The sequence below is a fragment of the Vicia villosa genome, linkage group LG7 (assembly GCF_029867415.1).
Source record: "Vicia villosa cultivar HV-30 ecotype Madison, WI linkage group LG7, Vvil1.0, whole genome shotgun sequence".
NCBI classification, from domain to species: domain Eukaryota; kingdom Viridiplantae; phylum Streptophyta; class Magnoliopsida; order Fabales; family Fabaceae; genus Vicia; species Vicia villosa.
The window spans coordinates 93,870,105-93,891,759 of record NC_081186.1 but is presented as its reverse complement, the minus strand read 5'-3'; the positions used below and the strand labels follow the sequence as shown (position 1 = coordinate 93,891,759).

Below are 21,655 nucleotides of genomic sequence, written 5' to 3'. Positions count from 1 at the left end.
CAATTTCACAAAAGATTCTTATACAATAATTGTCACTTCACAAATGATATATCATTTTTATATCATAATATTTGAGTTTCATTTATTCATCTACTATTCACAAACTTTAAATTTTATGTTATTATAAGCAAGATTATACATAAATCCTCTTAAAAACTACATTTATTATCCTAAGGGACACAACATTTCTATTCATGGACCTTTGCACTCTCTATAAAAGATCAAACGCTTCTGGTGCTAGAAAAGCAAAAGTGTCAAAGGAAAATAGTATGAAAGCATGTTGATTGTCGAAACACGTTTTCTCATGCTTGGCCATTTTACTTGAGGCGGATTTGAGAGTTGTCTGTCCCAAAATAAAACCTCTAGTCCTTAGTCCCACCAATGAGGAAACCCCATTTAAGTCTACACATGCATGTTTCCCTCCTACCCACTCATTCACCAAATAATATGTTGGCCTAATAGTCGATCTTCCCTCTTGTGGGTCAGTAAAAAATTCACAGGTGTCACTTTCTTCAGTGATACCCCATGAATGCCTAAATATATCAAATAGGACATCTCTAACAAAGTTTTGTCATTATTTGAATCTTGGAAGCTCCTAGAAATGAATAGCGTGCTCCCCAAATGTATCCAATCACGCCTTGCAGCAAACAGGGCAAACTTCATCAACAAAAAAATAGGAATCATATGTCAATATGTTGGCCTAGACCGTCAATAGGGATAAGAAGGAGAAAATCTTGAGAAATTGGTTCTTGCAAACAAGCAAAAACCGCTGTTTATCTTGCGGTCATGTCAAACTTTACATCCATGTTCTGAACACTTTTACTAAAATGGGTACTCGCCAAAATATGTTGTGCTTTAGGAGGGACAATATATTTTCTAGTAAAACCGTTAAGATCAAAATCTAGAATCAAAACACTAAGACCATTCAAAGTTCTGTCGAAATCAAGGTCCATACCACATATCCCACTGTATATCTCTCAATATATGATTCTGTAACACCCAAGATTGGGTCCTAGATGCCTCAAACGCGTATGAGACAACCTCTAGTGCCGAGTAAAAACTCAATCCAATAACTCTAGTAGGTAAAGAAACCACACTCCATTATAGATCCTCGGAGAAAGGACCCTTGCCAACAACAAGGTCTTCAACCGTCCTTCGGAACTTTATCAAACCAAATAGTTGCTTTCTCCATATGCTTAGGTTGACACGTTCTAAGGTCAAAAAAGAGCTTGTGATACCCATGCAAGAACGAAGTAAAAGTAGCTTAATCTGAGGATTCCTTAGTTATGGCAGAAGATGCATGAAATCAAAAGCCTTGGCCGCTTTCTTCATGGACAACTCCTCGATAAAGCCTTGACTAACCGTCTTTCCAAGCAACTTCATCCCTAACACTGACATCCCAATGTTTAAAAGAAACAACTCCCCACAAAGTTTACTATCATCACACGAAAGCCAAAAGATCTCAATTTTATGAATATTCAATTCGAGAGCTAATCTCTGAACAGTCTCCCGAATAATGTCAAGGGCTTTGGTCATCTCCAATAAATTTTCTATGAAGGTCCCATCATCAACATACTAAATATGGAAGAAGAAATTTAAAAAAAAAAAAAAAAAAAAAAACTAATTTTATGATTGTGGTAAGTTATAGGAGTAAAATGTAGTTATACTATAATTAAGTATAATTTTAATATGAGAATAATTTTTATTTTATAAAAATAGAAGGCTAAAATATATTTAAATTTATTTATATATTATTAAAAAATTAATAAATTAGATTTATGTTTTGAATGATTGATTTGTACCAGTAAGACAAAAATAAACCGAATTAATTTAACAGATTTGGATCTGTTAATATAATATACAGTAAAATTACTCAGACGATTCTTGAATCAAGGACCACATTACAGTGATTGGTTTGAAAATGGAAACTAAGACACAACAGATATAAGAACCTTCCATCCAGTGAATCGTTTAGTTTCAGCAATCATGGCTTTCATTTTCCTCTTCTCCCTTATCATCACCATCGCTCCATCTTTCCTTGCACATTCACAATCACAACCTAACCAGGTAACTAACTCTTCTTCTTTAGTTGATTTTTCTTCTTATTCTTCTTCTTATCATGTGTATCCATTTTTTGAATTTGGATTCTGGAATTCAGTTTTGTGAAGCTGGAATCGGATACGGAGAATCTTCATGTGGAGGTTCAATTCCATCGTCATCGTCGTCGTCGAAGTTGTTGTTGATCAAAGGCGGTACTGTTGTTAATGCTCATCATCAACAAATCGCGGATGTTTATGTTGAAGACGGTGTAATTGTTGCAGTGAATCCAACTATCACTGTATTATTCTTTCCATTTTACTTTCTCACACTCCTTTTATTTCAATTTTATTAGTTCAATTTTCTATTTTTATTATTGGCGCACTTAGAATTGATTCTGGTGTGTATAATTGATTTTGATATATTTCTACAGAGTAGAATTGATTCATTATACTTGGAAGTTAGGAGTTGTAGCTTTTGAGCCAGAATGTTCTACACTGAAATTTGAAATTTATTGTTCAACTCAATTTTGCAAGAATTTTTCTAAACATAAATCACTTTACCTTCAATTAAATTTTACAAAATCAATTCACTTAGAATCCATTTTTTTTTCACCGCAGAACCAAACTAATGAAAATATCCAAAATAAATAAATTATTTTCATTATTTCTCAAAATGAATTATTCTTAACTAGCAATGATTTACTCCAAGAGTCTCTTATCAGGTTAAAATTTACACAATTGTTAAGAAATGAAAATAGAAAATGTTTTCACAAATTTTGTGTATGAACTTTATGCTTTCTGTACTAGGATTTTTTACTTTTGTAATTTCCATTGTCAGGTTGGAGATGAGGTGCGTGTCATAGATGCTACTGGCAAGTTTGTTATGCCAGGTTAGACCTTTGATTTTTAATCTTACAACATCTCCAATGATGATTCGTTGTGGGTTTCTAACTATGTAGTACTTACACCTACGCGACCACGACAGTTTTTTGAAACCTTACTTACATTTGGCACTTACGGTTGAAGGTGTGTCCGGGTATCTTACATGACGGTGTCTAACATTTATATGGCACTAACACATGTGGATACATACGATCACTTCCATTTCAACAGATTATTGTTGATGCTACGTGTTAGGATTGATATCATGTTTGGTGTTTGCGTTTGAATTGGTATTTCGTAGGTTCTTATTAGTTCTTGGAGGTTTTACTGTTGGAGTGCTCCACATAGGGTGAAAAAGTTTCTTATAAAAGCAATCCATTCTTAGCAATAATTAAGAATAGTAAATGTTTGTGTGAAATTCAAAGGAACACTATGGCCCACTTATGCAGACCAGTGTGGGACTAATTGAAGTCCTTTTAAGAAATACATCATTGCTGTGAAAAGTGAGTGATTTGATAATTAAAAGTGATGTGGCACAGTGGAGTCTACAGTAGTTAAATGCTTGGTGTCTACATGTAAATACTTTTAAAATGAATCACCGTAGCGATGTCACTTGTATGCATGAAGTTTATTTCTAACATTCAATCATGATGTCAATTTGGCATCATCTTCATCATCATCTGATTTTGACACACTATATGATTGCATCTTTTTGTTTACTAACAGGAGGCATTGATCCTCATACTCATCTAGAGTTTGAGTTTATGAACACTGTAACGAAGGATGACTTCTTCAGTGGCCAGGCCGCAGCATTGGCTGGTGGGACGACAATGCACATTGACTTTGTCATACCAATTGACGGGAGTTTAACGGCCGGTTTCGAAGCTTATGAAAAGAAGGCAAAGAAATCTTGCATGGATTATGGTTTCCATATGGCTATTACCAAATGGGACGAAACAGTTGCAAAAGAAATGGAAATCATGGTCAAGGAGAAAGGTTATAATTTACTTCCTTTTTGCATTTTTGATAATTTGATTTATTACGAGGCCGTGGAAGGGTTCTGAGGAATTTATTTCAGGTAGTATGTACATCTTTGTTTTCAAATTGCAGGTATCAATTCTTTTAAGTTTTTCATGGCTTACAAAGGAGCTCTTATGATCAGTGACGAGCTTCTTCTAGAAGGATTTAAAAAGTGCAAGTCTCTCGGTGCCTTAGCCATGGTCCATGCAGAAAATGGAGATGCCGTGTATGAAGGGCAAAAGAATATGATAGAGCTTGGAATAACTGGACCTGAGGGGCATGCTCTTTCAAGGCCTCCAGTGGTTAGTCTCATTTTTGTTCTTTCTATAAATAAATCACGGAACAAAAGAATTCAAGAGAATAATGGAACGCAGATACTGACCATGTTTGGTTTCGTTTCATCGTCTAGACTGTTTTACTATGCCATAGAATACATGATATTCGCTCCTCATTTTTCAACCATCCCTTCACATCTCTGACAATCACACTCTTAGTCGACTTACTTCACATTGCATTGGATTTAGGTGCTTATACTTAGCCAAATTAACTGCTTTTAGCTACCCTTGTCAAAATTTGCATGCTGCTAAGTTGTAATCACTCTAGTTCTACATTCATTCCGATCAATTAATTATCTCTGTTGATGAATCAAATTTAGTCTGTATGTGATTAGAATCATTAGATTGATTACTTGTTTTTATTGTATTCTGTGGTTACTGTGAAGTCTAAAATCTAAATATCGATTAGTATGGTTTATATTACATTTCTTTATTTGACATGGATACTTCCATGTGTAGTTGGAAGGAGAGGCAACTGCTCGTGCTATTCGCTTAGCAGATTTTGTAAACACTCCTTTGTATGTGGTCCATGTCATGAGCATTGATGCAATGGAAGAAGTTGCAAAAGCCAGGAAATCAGGTTCTTAACTTCAATCCTTGTAATGTTCTTCCAGATTATTTAGATAAATCATACAATTATAACATTTAGAGATAAAGTTAAGAGTCCATTTGTAGAAAAATTCATTCGATTGCACAACACTATTCTTGTTTTTGTTTTTATAGAGAAAAATGTAAAAAGAAGACTTGTTGTACTTGAATTACAGCAGCCATAAATAGGTTAACTTGACAACAGTTTACAATTCCACTCTTTTGCTAATCATATTGAAAAATTGGGGCCACTCATATAATCAAATCACTTGCACTTACACAAGAGTCTGAGACTTAGAGCTCATTTGCTTAAACTTGTAAAAAAAAAAAAGTGATTCTATAATGCCGAGATTGTAATTTTTTGTCTGCTTTATATAAGAATCTAAGATAGATGTTGAACATTTACTGTGCACATGCTATTGAGTTGTTAAATTGTGTTTACATATTATGAGATGTTTTGAACATTTTTTTACTTTTGTATTATTAATAGTGTATGGAGAAATCACGCGTTGAAGTGTGACGTTTTAAGTTTTACTGATAACTTAATTTTAGCGAGCTTCCCTACTTGTTTAGTGTTTCCATCTTGATCTTAAGTGCTTTTGTTCCCAAAGTTTTAGTAGGTGACATTTGTTTTCTTACTTTAGGACAAAGAGTAATTGGAGAGCCTGTTCTATCTGGGTTAGCCCTTGATGATTCTTGGCTTTGGCATCCTGACTTTGTGACTGCAGCAAAGCAAGTTCCTTCACTCGTTACATTGTTTTTTCGATAGTTATATTCTTTTGCTGTCTTCAGTTTAAGAATTTATAAGCCATATTTCATTCTCATGTTTCAGGTATGTGATGAGTCCCCCTATTAGGAAAAAAGGACATGATAAGGCCCTACAAGCTGCTCTCTCAACAGGAGTTTTGCAGGTTTCCCGTTGAATTAGAGTTAGCTTTAGTAATCATTTAAAGATAATTGGTTTAAACCTGAAAAATTATTTATGATGGTCTCAGCAATAACATGCTTCATACTCCCTCCTCCATCTTGTATTAATTGCTGTTTAAGGTTATACTTTTGTGACACTAATTATGAGTCGGATGGAGTAATACTTATGAGTTATGATTATTTGTGATCTCTGTATGTTATCTATACCCTGAGCTCAAATTTATTCTCTTTTTAAGATCGTTCATTTGTCTAAAGGATGCATTTTACAAATTTGCAGCTTGTAGGAACTGATCACTGTGTCTTCAATTCCACCCAGAAATCTTTTGGAATTGATGACTTCCGGAAAATTCCTAATGGTGTCAATGGTAATCAACTGCAAACTTAGACATCTGCAACCTAAATACATGCTGGATGATTTTGAAATGCTTTCTTACTTACGCAATGCAATCTGAAAACTGCAGGTATTGAAGAAAGGATGCACGTGGTATGGGATATCATGGTGGTAAGATATTGAATTTCCAGCATAGCCTTCTGTTTCTTGTCTTGTTCGAGTAAAATGGAAGAGATGATAACCTTCTAACTTGTGTTTGTCGGCATATGTCTTACAGGAATCTGGCCAAATATCTGTCACTGACTATGTCCGGTTGACAAGCACCGAATGGTAAATTTTTAGTGAATCAAAGTAAAAATTAGCATCCTATTATGGAAATAAGGAAATTCATTATTTTGATTTGAAAAAAGTGTTTGATGAAAATCAGAAAACTATGTTTTTTTAAAATATATTTCTACTATTACTTCAGTGCCCGAATCTTCAATATATATCCAAGGAAAGGAGCGATTCTTCCTGGCTCTGATGCAGATATTATAATTCTCAATCCAAATTCAAGCTTTGAGGTATCATCAAAGTCACACCACTCCAGAGTGGACACAAATGTCTACGAGGGAAGGAGAGGAAAGGTACTGGTTTAAGTATACCTTCTCTGTTACCTATAGCGTAGCTCCATTCGACATGTGTTTGTTTGTATATATTATTCAATAATTGAAGTTTTATCATGTGCTACCAAGATTAAAAGTGTTTTTTTTTTTTTAAATTGTTATTTCAGGGGAAAATTGAAGTGACTATAGCAGGAGGAAGAGTTGTTTGGGAAAATAATGAATTGAAGGTTGCTCCTGGTACCGGGAGATACATACAAATGTCACCTTTTAGTTATCTGTTCGATGGATTGGACAAGAAGGATGCCAGTTATCTAAATTCCCTTAAAGCCCCCGTTAAGCGAGCACAGTCTGCCGCTTAATTTCTGTCATCGTTGGTTAGGGAGGGGAGTAAGGTATGTAACTCCAGTTGTTCGACCAAATAAATAAGAATAATGTATACTGGTAAGCATCGTATGTATATATATTTTGTGCAACATTTTCCAAAGATATAATGTACATTGCTTAGACTGTATCAAAATCAGTTGAGGAAACAGGAGCCATAGCTATTATAAGATACTGTACAATGTGTAACGGTCAGGTTTCTATTGAAACTTGTCTCATCTATACAAATATTTTACAAGTCATAGATCCTCCTAGTAGTACTTTTAGTAGCACTATAGCATGCATGCCTTTGATTTGAGTATGAAGGTGTGGATATGTTTGTTTGGTTCTTTATCAGATCAAGGCCTAATACAGCAATTTAAGTAGGTCAGAATCCTTCTTTTCCCCTGCATGATAATATTCAATGAATGTATTAGAAATTGGATTTGTCAATACCTCAGTATTGTCATTTCTCTGCATGTTCTTCTCTATGTCCGAGCTGCGAAGCCGGAATAGACTTCTATGAGCTCTCTCTAATCTATAACCTATGTTGCTTTTTGACCTCTGTAACACGACACCCCTAAAAAAAGGTGTGTCCGTGTTTGTGTCCGAAACCGACACCGACACTTGTGATTACGTTTAATTTATTCCTTTTTTTCAAATTATTACCGGTGTTGACGTGTTAGTATCGGTGTCGTGTTTCTGGTGTCATTGCTTCATAGTTTTTGACAATAGTACTCCTCCTAGTAAATGATCCATGTGCATTGATTGATCAAGGGGGTATGAACCAAATCTAAGGGGAGTACTTTGCTAAAAAAAGTGTTCAATTTTGGAAGTTGAAGCTCACAATATAAAATCTCAAGCAATAGGAAAAAATATGCATGAAACTTAAATAGCATGTAAAGAAAATGGCCTCACCATGACTACAGAATCTTCTTGAGAAGGAGTGCGAACTTTGGCATGCGGTTGAGCATGAGCAGGTCGAGCATGAACTGGATGAGCAGGAACCCGATGAGCACGACTACCTTGAGGAGGATGAGTGTGTCCATGTTTAGCTTTGGCAAGGTCCCGAGCATGATGAACATGATGACCATGAGCAGGATGAGCATGTCCATGATTAGTTTTAGCGAAGTCCCGTTCATTCCCGATGCTGCCACGCTTGACTTCAGTCAAGTCAGTTTTCTGATGCTTTTTGTTCGCACGAGCTTGAGTAAACACCATTGAATAGTCGGTAGCTCCGATAGCCTTTTGGTCCCACCCTCCAAACTGAGGCACGGATGTTTTAGCAGAGTTTTTCTGCAAACATAGAATCATAGATAGTAATCAGTACTTTTGTTGTTGCTCATTCTTTTGCATGCAATAAAAAACATCAAAGTTTATCTCGATTTGGAAGCTTCTCCACCAACTTATAATGGTTAATACTCTCTCGATCAAAGCACATTAGCCATTTCAAGTTCAAGGTTCAAAACTCAAACTTCCAATTTAAATATTAAGACGAAAATCTTGAGTTTCTTGACCTTGTATTGGTTAATACCCCTGCCTAATGCACATTAACCAATACAAGCTCAAGACTCCAAGAGATTGCGTTCTCATATCCGATATCATGTTCATATCTATAATAATCTAAAAATATATCATAAAATCATAATCAATTTTTAATTAGCGATTAAATGAGCTTGGACACATAAGCATTGCTGCATCAAGAAAAATTATGGTTAGAATTTGACTAAAAGAAGGAAACGATTATCTAGAATGCAATACACACAATAATCATGATATTCTTGAAGATCATGATGTTGTTTTGAAAACTTTCTTCGGGAAGAAGTTTTCGTAACCCTGAATCACTTAGGATATACATTTCTTTCCGATAAATGAATGAAATCATGTGATTTTTTAGAAATGTAGGATAGTTAAAGTTGTTTCATTTTCGTTGTATATGTTTGATTTTATTATATAGATTTAGGCTTACCATTACTCTGTTTTGTTCCATGGCTGGATGAAGAGGTGAGGGACCTAAGATCATGAAGCTGTACAAATCAAGGTGTTTATTAATGTTATGTTTTCAAGAAATACGTCCAAATGAATGGTGTTTTGATGTTAGAGTCATGGGGGGTTTTAACTAGGGAAACTACGATAAAACTTGACATTTTGTTATGCTTAGCATTTAAAATATCCCAATCTTTAAGGAACGGATAAACGAAATTAAGGGAATTTTATAGTAAAAGTGGTACAAAAATAGGTTGCTTGTCCATGTTTAGTATATGTTACTATTGAAGAAGATATTTACACACGATTTTGTGCCATGGAAATCTAACTTCTCAATAACAAAAGCAATAACTAAAGGTATAACTAAAATGCCAAACAAAATTTTGGTTTATGCTACTTTTAGATGTATCTCACTATTCTTATTTTGAATTGCTTTGTACAAAACGCACGTCAATATTATAAAAAAATATATATCATTTTTTAAAATTATTTTAATTTCTTTTTTTTTTATGTCAAACTAACGGAATATCTAGTATGATTTTGGCATAAATCGGATATCCTCTACACACAACTGTAGAGATTAATACTCGAGCTGAAAAGAGCTATTATAGGCGGCAAAATACTCCCTCAAAAGATTTAACACTGTTGCGTGCTTAGAATTGAATTCGAACCCATAACCTCTAATATGTTTTTAGTGTAAATCAGATATCTAGTATGTTTGTCCACGTTAAAGTATATATATTTTGTTTCAGGGTCGATTTTGTGGGTATGCAACAAGGGTCAGCATAAAGCCTCAAATATTGAGGCCTCAAAATTATATGTGGGAGGGGAGAACCACAATTGATCCCCCGCAACTGCAATCGGGAGGGGGCTGGAACCACTTGATGCCAGAACTGACCCTCGAACCGGACTAAACCTGTGGTGAAAAATCAAAAAAAAAAAAAAAAGATTTTTTTGCACCATGTTACATTCTTCCATGTCTTTGGCGAAATTTCAAAAATGCCCCACATTTTCGGAGATACATCTCCGAATGCACTATTTATTCAGTTTACCTAAATTAAATTCGGAGACGTATATGTAAAGGTGCTTTAGAGTATGTTCGCAGATACATCTTCAAATTATTATTTTTTCAAATAAATTCAAAAAATTCATTCGGAGGTGCATCTTCGAACTAGGTAAACATATTTAAACCTCACATCCGACTTCCCTTCTTCATTTTCACGCTCTTCTCATTCTTAATTTGTAAAAAGTTTTCCTTCCCCATTGGAGCTCGTGAGCAACATTGTTCTAGTATCAACATAAGAATCTCTACTTCTATCCTATCAATCTCTTCTCACTCTACCTACTACATTCAACATTTTGCATCATCTTCAACACTTTTTTAGTAAGATTCTCTTTTAGCTTATTTTGAGCTTTGATTTATGTATAATGTAAAATAGTTAATTTTTAATGCATTAGGTAGTATTAGCATTCGAAATAGGTAATATGTAGTAGCATTCAGATTATTTGGATGGTTAGGGCAAGTGAAGATGATGTTTCTGCCATTGAAATTAAAAAAAATGAAGCTTTTTTGCTCTGAAATGGGTCATTTCTGGTGCTTGGAAATACATCTCCGAGTTCTTTCCTTCCCGATGCAATGATGTCTCTTTTTGATGTTTCATGTGGGAACAGTATCATGTTTAGTATATGTTAGACTGGTGCATGTGGAAGTTTGGGTACGTGCAAATCATTCACTGGCCCCCCTTCGAGGTTGCTCCTAAGAGCATTGTCCGCAGACATCTAGATGGCATTTTGGCGGATTTTGAGGGTCATCTGGTACCGGAGGAGTATTAGAGGGTGAAAACCACATCTCAGTGGCATTTTGTTGAGGGTTACATGACTTGGTTCTATTCTGTGTCACACATTGTCATGACACCAGTCCCTTTTGGACGTCCACCTAGGCCTGCTCATGAGAATATCCTAAAGAATGAGCAAGTCAGGAATAACCATGTCGTTGATGTGTCCATCTGTTAGAATATTATGTGGAAGGTATAGAGTATGGGCTATTCGAGAGAGATGACGATGATGTGGTTTCTCTAACATGTTTCATTCTTACCGAGGCACAAAATATCTTAGGTTATTGTCGACAGAGGAGGAGCCATGGTGTTAGGATTATGCATAATCAGTAGATTATGCATTTGATTGTATTTTGAGATGTTTTGGTATGATTGTCTCTTTTAAATTAACGCAGTGATATTCGTCTTTTTTAATTACTCTAATCTATGATATTCGTGTTTATTGATCTTTGAATCAAATAATAGAAATGTAAATCGAATTAAGATGACTTTGGATTAAAAACACTACAAATTTAGGACAATGTTTCTACATAAGAAACACGCAGGCAAGATTTCAGAGAAGTATCTACAAATTTACTCAAAAAATATTCGCAGATGCATCTCCGAACTCTTTTTTGATAAAAATGGGGTAGCTGTTTGATTTAGGATAAAGAAATGTGACTTCGGAGATGTATTTCAAATTAACCTCAGAAATAATTGGAAATGTATCTTCGAACTAAATTTTGGCAAAAAAAATGGAATTTTGTGTGTTCGGAGATGTATCTCCGGAAAACTAAAGGATATTTTGGGGTTTTCAGATGTGCATCCCACACAATAAGGGTAGGAAAAAATTCACTAAATATATTATATTTCGCAATAATATCCAAAATGACAAGTGGCCCAGTGGTTGTACCCAAGGATTTCGGAGAGAAAACAATAACCTTGTCCTTGGTTTGATTCTTGTATATGGTATCTTGACAATTTAATTAGTTTTACTCTACAACAAAGGTGGCCCTATAAAGGTTTCGAGGCTTGATTTTATTTTAAAATAAAAAATTAACCTACATAACAATTTAAGGTTTTAAAAATTATTTAAAATTATCTTTTAAAAATTTGTGAACCTATAGTAATCAATAGTTTATTTTAATTTATGACCCTAGACACCTTAACATAAGAAAAGCCCTTCCTATTTTATACAGTCTCCCTAACACTTGAGTGCTTCTCAATGCATGCTTGCGGATCTTTCTAGCTTCCAGCTCGTCTTGTGGTAGCTCATGTAACACCCCTTTTCTAACCCCAAATATATCATACAATCAAACAGAGTAAGCATGCATAAAGGAAAAAGGGCGCCACATGTTGATTTTCACCAAAACGAAAATCCTAAAACAACATACATACAACATCCATAATACGCAAAGATCATATTGTAACACAATTGTAACCTCATGTTCTCATACATTATGCATAAACGCTTGCGGAAAACAATTTTAATTGCTATTAAAGATTTCAATGAATATATCCCATACTATATTCATCTACCAAATTCAAATAACATCAATATCTTTGTTACTTGAACATTACAATTCTAGGCTACAACGGCCTTTAAATCAACATATCCAAATGTCATCACGTACATTCAACATTCAACAAAACATAAGAAATAGCAATATTCAAACATGAACATAAGTCTAAGAAAACCCCTAAGTGTTACATGATAAGAGTGTATGACTCTCTACCTAATCAAAACGAAACCTCGGAGCTCTTCGGCTAAGCCACGAATCAAGCAACTACTCTTCTGAACCTGCACGTTGACAACCAAGGGTAACATTCAAACAGAAGGGTGAGAATTCAAATTCTAAATAGAAAATATAATAATGGGAAATGCAACATAAATAAGCATACATTTCACAATTCTTCACTCCTCTCAAAACATGCATTCATCTCTAATATAAGGTTAACATGTTTGATACAATCAAGCATCACAATAATTCACAACTTCATATATCGACAATTTACATATATACACATATATCCCTCATACATGTATATATATTCCACATTTCACATCAAATATGTATTAATCACATATATCTCATTCTCATCACATTCTCTAATTCATATAAAATAATTCATCATTCCACATACATGCATATCAATCAAATTCACATCCACACATTCATACCACATAATCACACATAACAACATTTCACACCGACACGTGCGACTCAAGTGTGACTCTATGCGATATGCATGTGGATCCCTTCGTTATCATTTCCGATCATGCCGATTGTCATTCTCTCTAGACTAGATAACCACCTCAAAGCCCCATACTCGTTAAGCTTTCAAACCCCATACTCGTTAGGTTTGGGATAAGTAAATAACCTTCGCGAGATTACCCAACATTGCCACTTTCAAAGACTCATGCTTGTGTACGTGTGCAACAAAACAAGACTCATGCATTTAAGACGATCTCTCTATCTCTTAAACTACACAATCACATCTTTCCAACTTTGCACATTATTACACAACATGACATTCCACCAATATCAAACATCAATTAGCATTTAGAAATCAATCACATAATACACGGTTATCATATTACATAATGCATCCATGAACATTGATCATGCACAATTCATCCATAACATACACATATAAGTAAATGTTATCCCCAATTATCATCATAATTAATCAAACAAGTTCCAATCCATCCTATTCTATCATATAGACAATTATTTAAGCTTCAATATGCTTCAAACGACACCTAAAAAGGAGTTACGGATCAAAAGTTATGACATTTTAAAGTTTGGAAAGTTCTGCCTACAGCAGGGTCCGCTCAGCGGCCATCTAGCGGGCTTTACAGTAACTTTCAGTCTTCGCAGCTCCGCTTAGCGGCCAGAGTCCCCGCTTAGCGGCCGTGCGATTATGCAGAAAAACTCAGCAACATACAGAACTGTGAAATCACACACCCACCACTCTAAATCACATCCAAACATCAATAAACATCAAATACAACCAGTATTCATCATTATTGAATAACATATATCATCAAAATCATGTTTAATCATGTAAATCCATAGAAATAGCATAGAAATTAGGGTTCATACATTTCTCATGAAATAGCAAAGAATGAAGAGATTCACACAACACAAACATTACCCAATCATAGATTCTACAAGAACTTGTATTCAAACCCTTACCTCTAACTCTCAATCCACCCTCTTCAAGAATCTACAAATTCCTTCTCCTTCTCTTCTATGTTCTTCTCCTCTTCTCTACTCTTCTTTCTATCTTTTGTTTTCCTTTTTCTTTCTAATTAGGTTATGACATAACATTCTCTCCTACCTCTCATTATTTTATTGGGCTTAACCCACCTAATACTCTTTCTCACTCAACTAAGCCCATTTAACTAATTTCAAATAAAATTCTACCATTTATTAATTAGCTAAATAACATATTACCACCCAATTAAATAATTATCACTCAAACAATAATTAAATAAAACACACAAACAATTATCAAATATCAAATAATCCTAATTAATTAAATCTAATAAAAATAGGGTGTTACAGCTCATGTATTTGCGAATAAAGTATTATAGGCATTATCTAAACATTTGTTTGGGCGAATTCGACAGTGTTAGTCTCGCTCACCTCGATACTAGGGGCGACGAGCGTCTCTTGAAGTATAATGAAATTGTACCTTATTTTTTCAAGATGGCGAACAAAATATGCGCCCTAAAATTCTGTTGTTTGGGCATATACATTATATCGAAAACTTTGAAACATTATGAAAAATCACATACATATTTTAGATACTTGACATGCTAGGGCTCCTTTTTCTAATATTCCCCGGCAACTTGATTTCCCACAAATTGGGAGTCGTTCTAGGATTTCAAATTCTATGCGCCTACCTCGAGGGTGAGGGCCATGCCAGCAATGAGAGCTTCATACTCGGTTTGGTTATTGCAAGCCTTAAACTTCAACGATTGCTAAATCTACAGATTGTCCAGTCCTTCTAACACAATCCCGACACCACTTCCTTTTAAGTTAAAGACTTCATCTATTGATAGCTTTCAAATAGGAGGAGCCTCCTCGCCTAATGGTAAACTAAATTCCGCTAGAAAATCATCCACTTCTTGTGATTTTATGATATATAATTGAGATATTTTGGATGTTTTGGATGTCGTATTCAGATAATTCAACCACACATGAAAAAAATCTTATTGCTAAGTCTGGCTTATTTAGGACCTGCCTAATGGGGTAATTTGTCTTTACCATCATTCGATGCCCTTGAAAATAGGGCCTAAGCTTCCTCACGGTTACCATGGTTTCCAGGGCAAGCCTCTCAATCTTCTAATACCGGGTATCAATGCCCTTAAGCACATTTCTCACAAAATAGACAAGTCACTCTATTTTATGTTTTCTAGACGAGTACTAAACTTATCGCCTGGTCACTGATGGACAATTAAATGTATAAAGGCGAACTTGTTATCAAGCGTGTAAAGATGGACGACGGAGCTAGAAAGGCCTTTAAGTGTCACGTGTGCCTAGATAGGGTTTTGAATGGCTACTTTTGTATCACGTGCGCCTAGATAGGGGTGGCGCACTAGGCGACACACTCCATTCTCATATCCAAGTTGTCCTAGTAGTATTTTTGGGCAGCCTCCAGGTCTCGTTGAATTGAACCAACTCACCCATCAAGTAATAGGTATTTTAGGCTCAAATGAAGAGTCGACAAGACCGCCCCTAGTAAGTTAAGGGCGGGCCTCCCCAAGACGGTGTTGTAACGAGACAAGGTGTCCACCACTAGATACTTTACTTTAATCATTTTGGTATTTGCCTCTGAGTCGAACGTCGTTTAGAGCGTTACGTGGGCTCTTTACTTGTACCTGTTTGCTAGACATACCAGCCACAAACCTTATGATGTTCTTATATTGTCTGGATCAAGCCAATTTTTTTGGAAAATGCTTAAGAATAAGACATTTGTTGAGCTACCATGGTCGATTAACACTCGCTTCATGTCTAAATTATCATATTGCACCGTGATGACCATGGGATCATCGTTATGAGGGAGAACCCCAACGACATCTTCATTCGAGAAGGTAATTCCGGATTCTCGTTATTCTCCCGAGATTTTGGTAATGTTAGCATACACAACTTTTGTTATTAAAACACGTTAGGCGTACTTTTTCTGGGAGGAACTCGATCCCCCATCTGCGAAATCCCCAACGATGGTGTTGACAGAGTGTTCTCAAAGCTTTGCTTAGACATCCTCGAGAAAAGATGGTGAAAGAAAATGATGAGCAATTATGGAGTGACCCTTGTCAATTTTACTGACAAAGAGGTGCCTCATCTAATAAATGGACGGTTGATCTAGGAAACAAGCAATCAGAAGGTATTATGGACGATATGTTTATATAGGTGAGATGTTATGTCAATTGTATTTCATGCCACCCTTTATAGGCCTTTTACAAATAGAAGTACACCAATACTTCTCTTAATTAAACTCTTTTTAAATCTAACGTTTAGAACTCTTGCACAAACATAACGGAAAAGGAAAAATATGCATAGTTGCATAACTTTAATAATGGTATAAAAAACATACTCCCTCCTGTCACTATTATGAGTAAAAAAGTGATCTTAAATCTTTATCACTATTATAAACAAAAGTATTAATTTTTAAATTAATTAATGCTTATATTATTATACCTTAATTTAATTTTAAAATATTTAATGTTGATAGTTGATTCATCAATATAATTAAAAATATATATAATTTTTTTTTATTGTACATAAAATTAAAAAAAATAATTATATTTGACTGATTTCTTTAATTAATTAATTAATTAATGTGAAAGTAGTTTTTTTTTTTTTATAATTGTGATGGGAGAAACTATTCTTGTGTAATCAATTTGGTTTCCTCGAGACTGAGAACCAAGCGTGCGTTTTAGAAAAGTAGGAATTCAATTTTCCTTTCAATTATTGTCAAAGTTTTAAATTATAAATTGAGAGAAAAAAGTTAGTGTCAACTACAAAACGACAAGATCGAGTTTCGAAAAAGAAAGAAAAGAAGCCGACGCAAAAGTGAGATTTTTGTTTTGTTACAATGAATAAATAAAAGTATAAATATATTTTAGAATATATACTTTTTTAATATTGTTGTATTTTAAAATGATATTATTCTTCAAAAATAAATAATTGCATAAAACAAGTTAAGAAGTCAATTTGAAGTTTGAATCCATTTCTTTATTTAAGAACCATCAAATTTGAATATTGCCATGTGCGAATAAACGACGCATTGGCAAAACAATAATTGAATACGACTCCTAGTTTCTTCTCAATTTAATATTTAAGGTGTTTCACTTTAATATTTTAACCATTTATAATATATCAATATTATAAATTTTAAAGTATTAAATTTATACAATATCTCAATTTTCTCTATAATACAAGCATTTAGCGATATTTTAATTTGAAAATTTCTTTACCCACTTCCCTATGGGGGTCACCCCCAGCGAAAACCCAAAACTGCCCCTGCTTCGGAGATGAATCTCCGAAGTTTTTTTTTTTTTTGATTTTTTTTTTACTTCGGAAATGCATCTCCGAAAACACCAAATTTTTGATGTTTTCGGAGATGAATTTCCGAAGTCAAAAAAATTCAAAATCCGTGAATATTTTCGAAAGTTCATTTCCGAAACTGTTGCTGCATATACAAATTTTCCTCCTTCACTATTTCATCATTTTTCTCCAAAACTTCTCAAAACCCTCTCTAAAACCCAATCAATCTCCATCAATTTTTCGCCATAAAATCAAGTTTCAAACCGTTGATCACGTTAAAGGGAGCATAGAAAGCTACAATTTCAGGTAAACATCTCTCATTTCATCCCCTATTTCACTACATTGATTCAACAAATTTATGCTGAAAACTGATATGGTTCGGAAGTTCATTTCCGAAATATATCACCTAATAAATTTCGGAAATGAACTTCCGAAATATGCCCTGGCAGTTAAAAAAAACAGTTTTGGCCAATTTTGCTAATTTATTCATTTGTTAGGTATGGTGCATCCGGACAACATTGTGCAAGCCGATGACGCAGTAGTTCCCGTAATTGTTAGCGTTAATAACGATCCGGTTATCGACGTTAATCCTATGATCAATGCGGTTGATGTTCGGCAAGAATTTACAAATGATCGGAGCTTCGGTAGTCGCGAACAATTGATTGATTGGGTTCGGAAGGAAGCTAACAAACTTGGATTTGGAATTTTTATTTTAAGGTCGGACAACGGAAATAGTAGGCGGAAAGCTTTTGTTGTTTTGAATTGCGAACGGGGTGGTAGTTATGTACAATCAAACCGTGTGCTAAAACACGAGGACACGGGATCGAGAAAGTGCGGTTGTCCGTTTAAGTTGCGTGCCACTCGGAGGGTTGATGATATGTGGCGGTTAACCGTAATTTGTGGAATTCATAATCATGCCTTGGATGTCAAGTTACACGGGCATCCAATGGCGTGTCGTTTGTCCCGCGAAGAGAGGAAAGTGATATCGGACCTAACGATAGTCAAAGTGGCGCCTCGCAACATACTTGCCGATTTGAAGCGTAAGAAACCAGATAGCGTTTCAAATATCAAGCAAGTTTACAATGAACGATCTCCTTCCTACTTTGAACATGTTGATGCATCGTTTTCGGAAATTCATGAGACACCGAAGTCCACGTGTAGTGGTAACAAAGGAGCCCGTATTTCGAAGCCACCTCGCACACCGCCGATCAAAAAATCACCGATTGTCTACATTGATGAGATGCCACTTTTTATGCACAAATATATCGATAACATCGTTGATGTTGGAGGCGACGGCAATTGTGGATATCGGGCCGTTGCGGGTTTGCTCGGTAAAGGGGAAAATAATCACACTTTAGTCCGACGGGAGCTCATTGCGGAGTTGACTTCGTATCGGGACATCTACGGCCGACTATATGAAAATCAAGAAAAGTTTGCAAAAATTCATGATGCATTTATTCCATCACTTACCGGTATCGCTCCGGTTTCGAAGTGGATGTCATTCCCCGAGATGGGTCATCTAATAGCAAGTGCGTATGATATGGTGTGCGTCGATTTGACGAGGTTTGGACTAAGTGAGACTTTCTTTCCACTTCATTGTCGGCCGTAGTTGGACGCGTCGGGCCGCATCATATGCATCGGGTATCTACGATCGCGGCACTTCGTTCAAGTGTTTTTGAAACCGGGTTGTCCTATACCGGCTACTTCTTGTCAATGGACGACACATCGTTCAAATGAGGCGGAGACTTGGCCGGATCCGTTCGTTTCGAGAATGGCGGAGTTTGAAGAAATGATGAGCAAAGAGCGCGAGCAAAATAGAGAGCGGTCGAAGAACGTGCCTATTTTGGACTTAGGATCCACCGATTGGTTCGGAGAATTTTAGTTCGTTCCGGATTGTTTTTTGTTTGTAGCGATCATTTTTTGTATGTATTGTTGTTTATCATGTAAAATCGGACCGATTCAATACATATATAATATAAGTATGTTTTATGTTGTCATTGCCTATTTTATGCCTATTTTGTATGCTTTTGGTATTGTTTACACAAAACAGAATGCAATGTACAAAATGCAAAATTCACCTCTGTTTCTGCATAATTCGGAAATGAACTTCCGAAATATACATGTCTGGAGCCTATTTTCGGAAGTTCATTTCCGAAATGTCCCCTGAGGCAGGATAAGGTTTGTTGGGCCATCAATGCTCCAATAAGTCTATAAATACTACACACTCTTCTTCATCCTCTTCACACCACAAAACACAAATGACACAAACCTGCCCCCACCTAGCATTCATCTACTTTGAAACCGGCTACCCGATGTCGTTCCAATTTCGCTTCTCGCGCGACACGCCGTTTGCGGAATTGATACCGTCGCTCAACACGCTTTTGCGCTATCCCGAGAATCCAAAGGTTGTCAAGCTCGAGTACTGCTCGCCATCACTTAACGACGAGGGAGGCATTAAGTACACACATTTTGAGATCAAGAACGACGAAGATTTAGCGGTTATGTGGACAACGTTCGACCGATTTTCTTCGAAAGGCCCGATCGAGTTGGACGCCAAACTTCAAAGATCGGCGGACGACGTTATCAAAATGTTGACTCATCCCCACCTACCCGTGTTCAACAATATGTAACTTTAATTTTCAGTAATATTATCGTTGTAATCTTCACCCGATTAAATAAAGCGAATCGTTGTTGTTTTTCATTTTTCTTTGTCCAGACATAAATTCGGAGGTTCATTTCCGAATTCCATCATGGGGGGTGAGTTCAGAGATGAACTTCCGAAACACCACATTTTCTGAAAATGTAACTTTATTTCGGAGATGCATCTCCGAAATCAATATTTTATATTAAAAAAAACACGTTTTCAGAAGTTCATTTCCGAAAACACCTTTTTTCCAAAAAAAAGTACCTTTTCGGAAATGAACTTCCGAAACAAGGGGTAGTGTGGTAAATTCACCAGGGGTGGGCAAGAAGGTTAGGAGGTGGGTGAAGAAATTCTCTTTAATTTTTGCTCTTTGTTTTTAGAGGTGTATTTTTAGATTTTTTTTATTTAACGTTGGATTATTCAGCAGGTGCATCTATAGGGATGTCAATTGCATCTGTTAATGGGGATCCCTGTGGGGAATATCTGTGCGGAGATTTGAAGTTGGGGATTTTTTTCCCCGTGGGGATGGGGATGGAGGGAAAAGTTCCCCCGATAACACTTTGGGGCGGGGATTGGGAAAGTATCCTCCGTCCCCGTGGATTCCCCGACTCCGAAGATATATGTTAATTTATATATTTTATATATTATATAATTATATAATTTTACAATGTATTAGAAAATGAAGAGTCATTAGAAGTTATATATTTGTCACACATAATCAACCACTAGCGCTGGACGACATCGGTATTGTGGTAGTAAATTAGTGGAAGCACGGTAGCAAGAAGTTATGTTACTATTTATTTATTTTTACATAAAAAATATTAGCAACATCAAGTTCTTTTGCTTTTTTTATTTATTATTGATGCAAGATGTATTTTGATTTTTTTTTATAAAATAAAGATGCAAATATATGCGTTTTAAAAAATACGGAAAAAAAAAACAAAATACTAGTGTCATAGTTTTGATAAAAAAATGTAGAAATTTTCTTAAGATTCGATCTCCGTGGATATCCGTGGGGATCTGTGGGGATGGGGATGGAGGGAAATATTCCCCCGTGGCGGGGATTGGGGATGGGGATGAGGACTAAATTTGGGGGCGGGGTGGGGAGTGGAGAAGCATCCTCCGGACAATATCTGCCTCGTTGACATCCCTATGCATCTATAGAATCGTTTAAACAACATTAAATAAAATTTTTGTAGATGTATCTACGAAATAAATCAACATTAAATAAATAAATAAATGTTTCTAAAATATACTCTAAAAATAGAGAATATTTTTGGAAACGCGTATGGTGTGATGAGAATCCCGGAAGAAACAGGATGAGAAATTGTCTAAATTTAAGTGATAATTTTAAATTTAACAATATTTCTATATTATTTTATACCTATCATTTAATTAATTTGTAATTTTTCAATATATATTTTGATAATTTTTATTTGAAAACTAAATATGATGTGTTTAAAATTTAATGCTAAATTTTGAGTAAATAAAATCTCATAAAATATTTATTACAACTAAACCGTAATAAAATATGATCTATATTTTGACAAAACTAAATAATAAT

General features: G+C 35.3%; 2 protein-coding genes across 2 annotated transcripts; one reads left to right on the top strand and one right to left on the bottom strand.

Annotated features, from left to right (window-relative positions):
• Positions 1-1,875: 1,875 nt before the first annotated feature.
• On the top strand, positions 1,876-7,352 carry LOC131615917 (dihydropyrimidinase-like). The gene is made up of 13 exons (XM_058887107.1): positions 1,876-2,067; positions 2,159-2,338; positions 2,878-2,929; positions 3,648-3,917; positions 4,032-4,243; positions 4,736-4,856; positions 5,509-5,596; positions 5,697-5,775; positions 6,069-6,156; positions 6,253-6,293; positions 6,400-6,452; positions 6,592-6,748; positions 6,895-7,352. The coding sequence occupies exons 1-13, from the start codon at positions 1,987-1,989 to the stop codon at positions 7,084-7,086; spliced, it is 1,614 nt and encodes a 537-aa protein (XP_058743090.1). The 5' UTR covers positions 1,876-1,986; the 3' UTR covers positions 7,087-7,352.
• LOC131615918 (uncharacterized) lies at positions 7,249-9,230 on the bottom strand. Its single transcript, XM_058887108.1, has 3 exons — positions 9,057-9,230; positions 8,006-8,383; positions 7,249-7,494 (listed from the first exon to the last, which is right to left on the bottom strand). Exons 1-3 carry the CDS (start codon positions 9,108-9,110, stop codon positions 7,447-7,449), a joined length of 480 nt encoding a protein of 159 aa, XP_058743091.1. The 5' UTR covers positions 9,111-9,230; the 3' UTR covers positions 7,249-7,446.
• Positions 9,231-21,655: the final 12,425 nt, after the last annotated feature.

Coding starts and splice junctions, on each gene's coding strand:
- LOC131615917 (XM_058887107.1), top strand. CDS start 1,987: ATGGCTTTCATTTTCCTCTTCTCCCTTATCATCACCATCGCTCCATCT. Junction 2,339..2,877: donor CAGTGAATCCAACTATCACT/GTATTATTCTTT, acceptor TTCCATTGTCAG/GTTGGAGATGAGGTGCGTGT. Junction 6,157..6,252: donor AATTCCTAATGGTGTCAATG/GTAATCAACTGC, acceptor TGAAAACTGCAG/GTATTGAAGAAAGGATGCAC.
- LOC131615918 (XM_058887108.1), bottom strand. CDS start 9,110: ATGATCTTAGGTCCCTCACCTCTTCATCCAGCCATGGAACAAAACAGA. Junction 8,384..9,056: donor TGGAACAAAACAGAGTAATG/GTAAGCCTAAAT, acceptor CTATGTTTGCAG/AAAAACTCTGCTAAAACATC. Junction 7,495..8,005: donor AAGAAGATTCTGTAGTCATG/GTGAGGCCATTT, acceptor ATTATCATGCAG/GGGAAAAGAAGGATTCTGAC.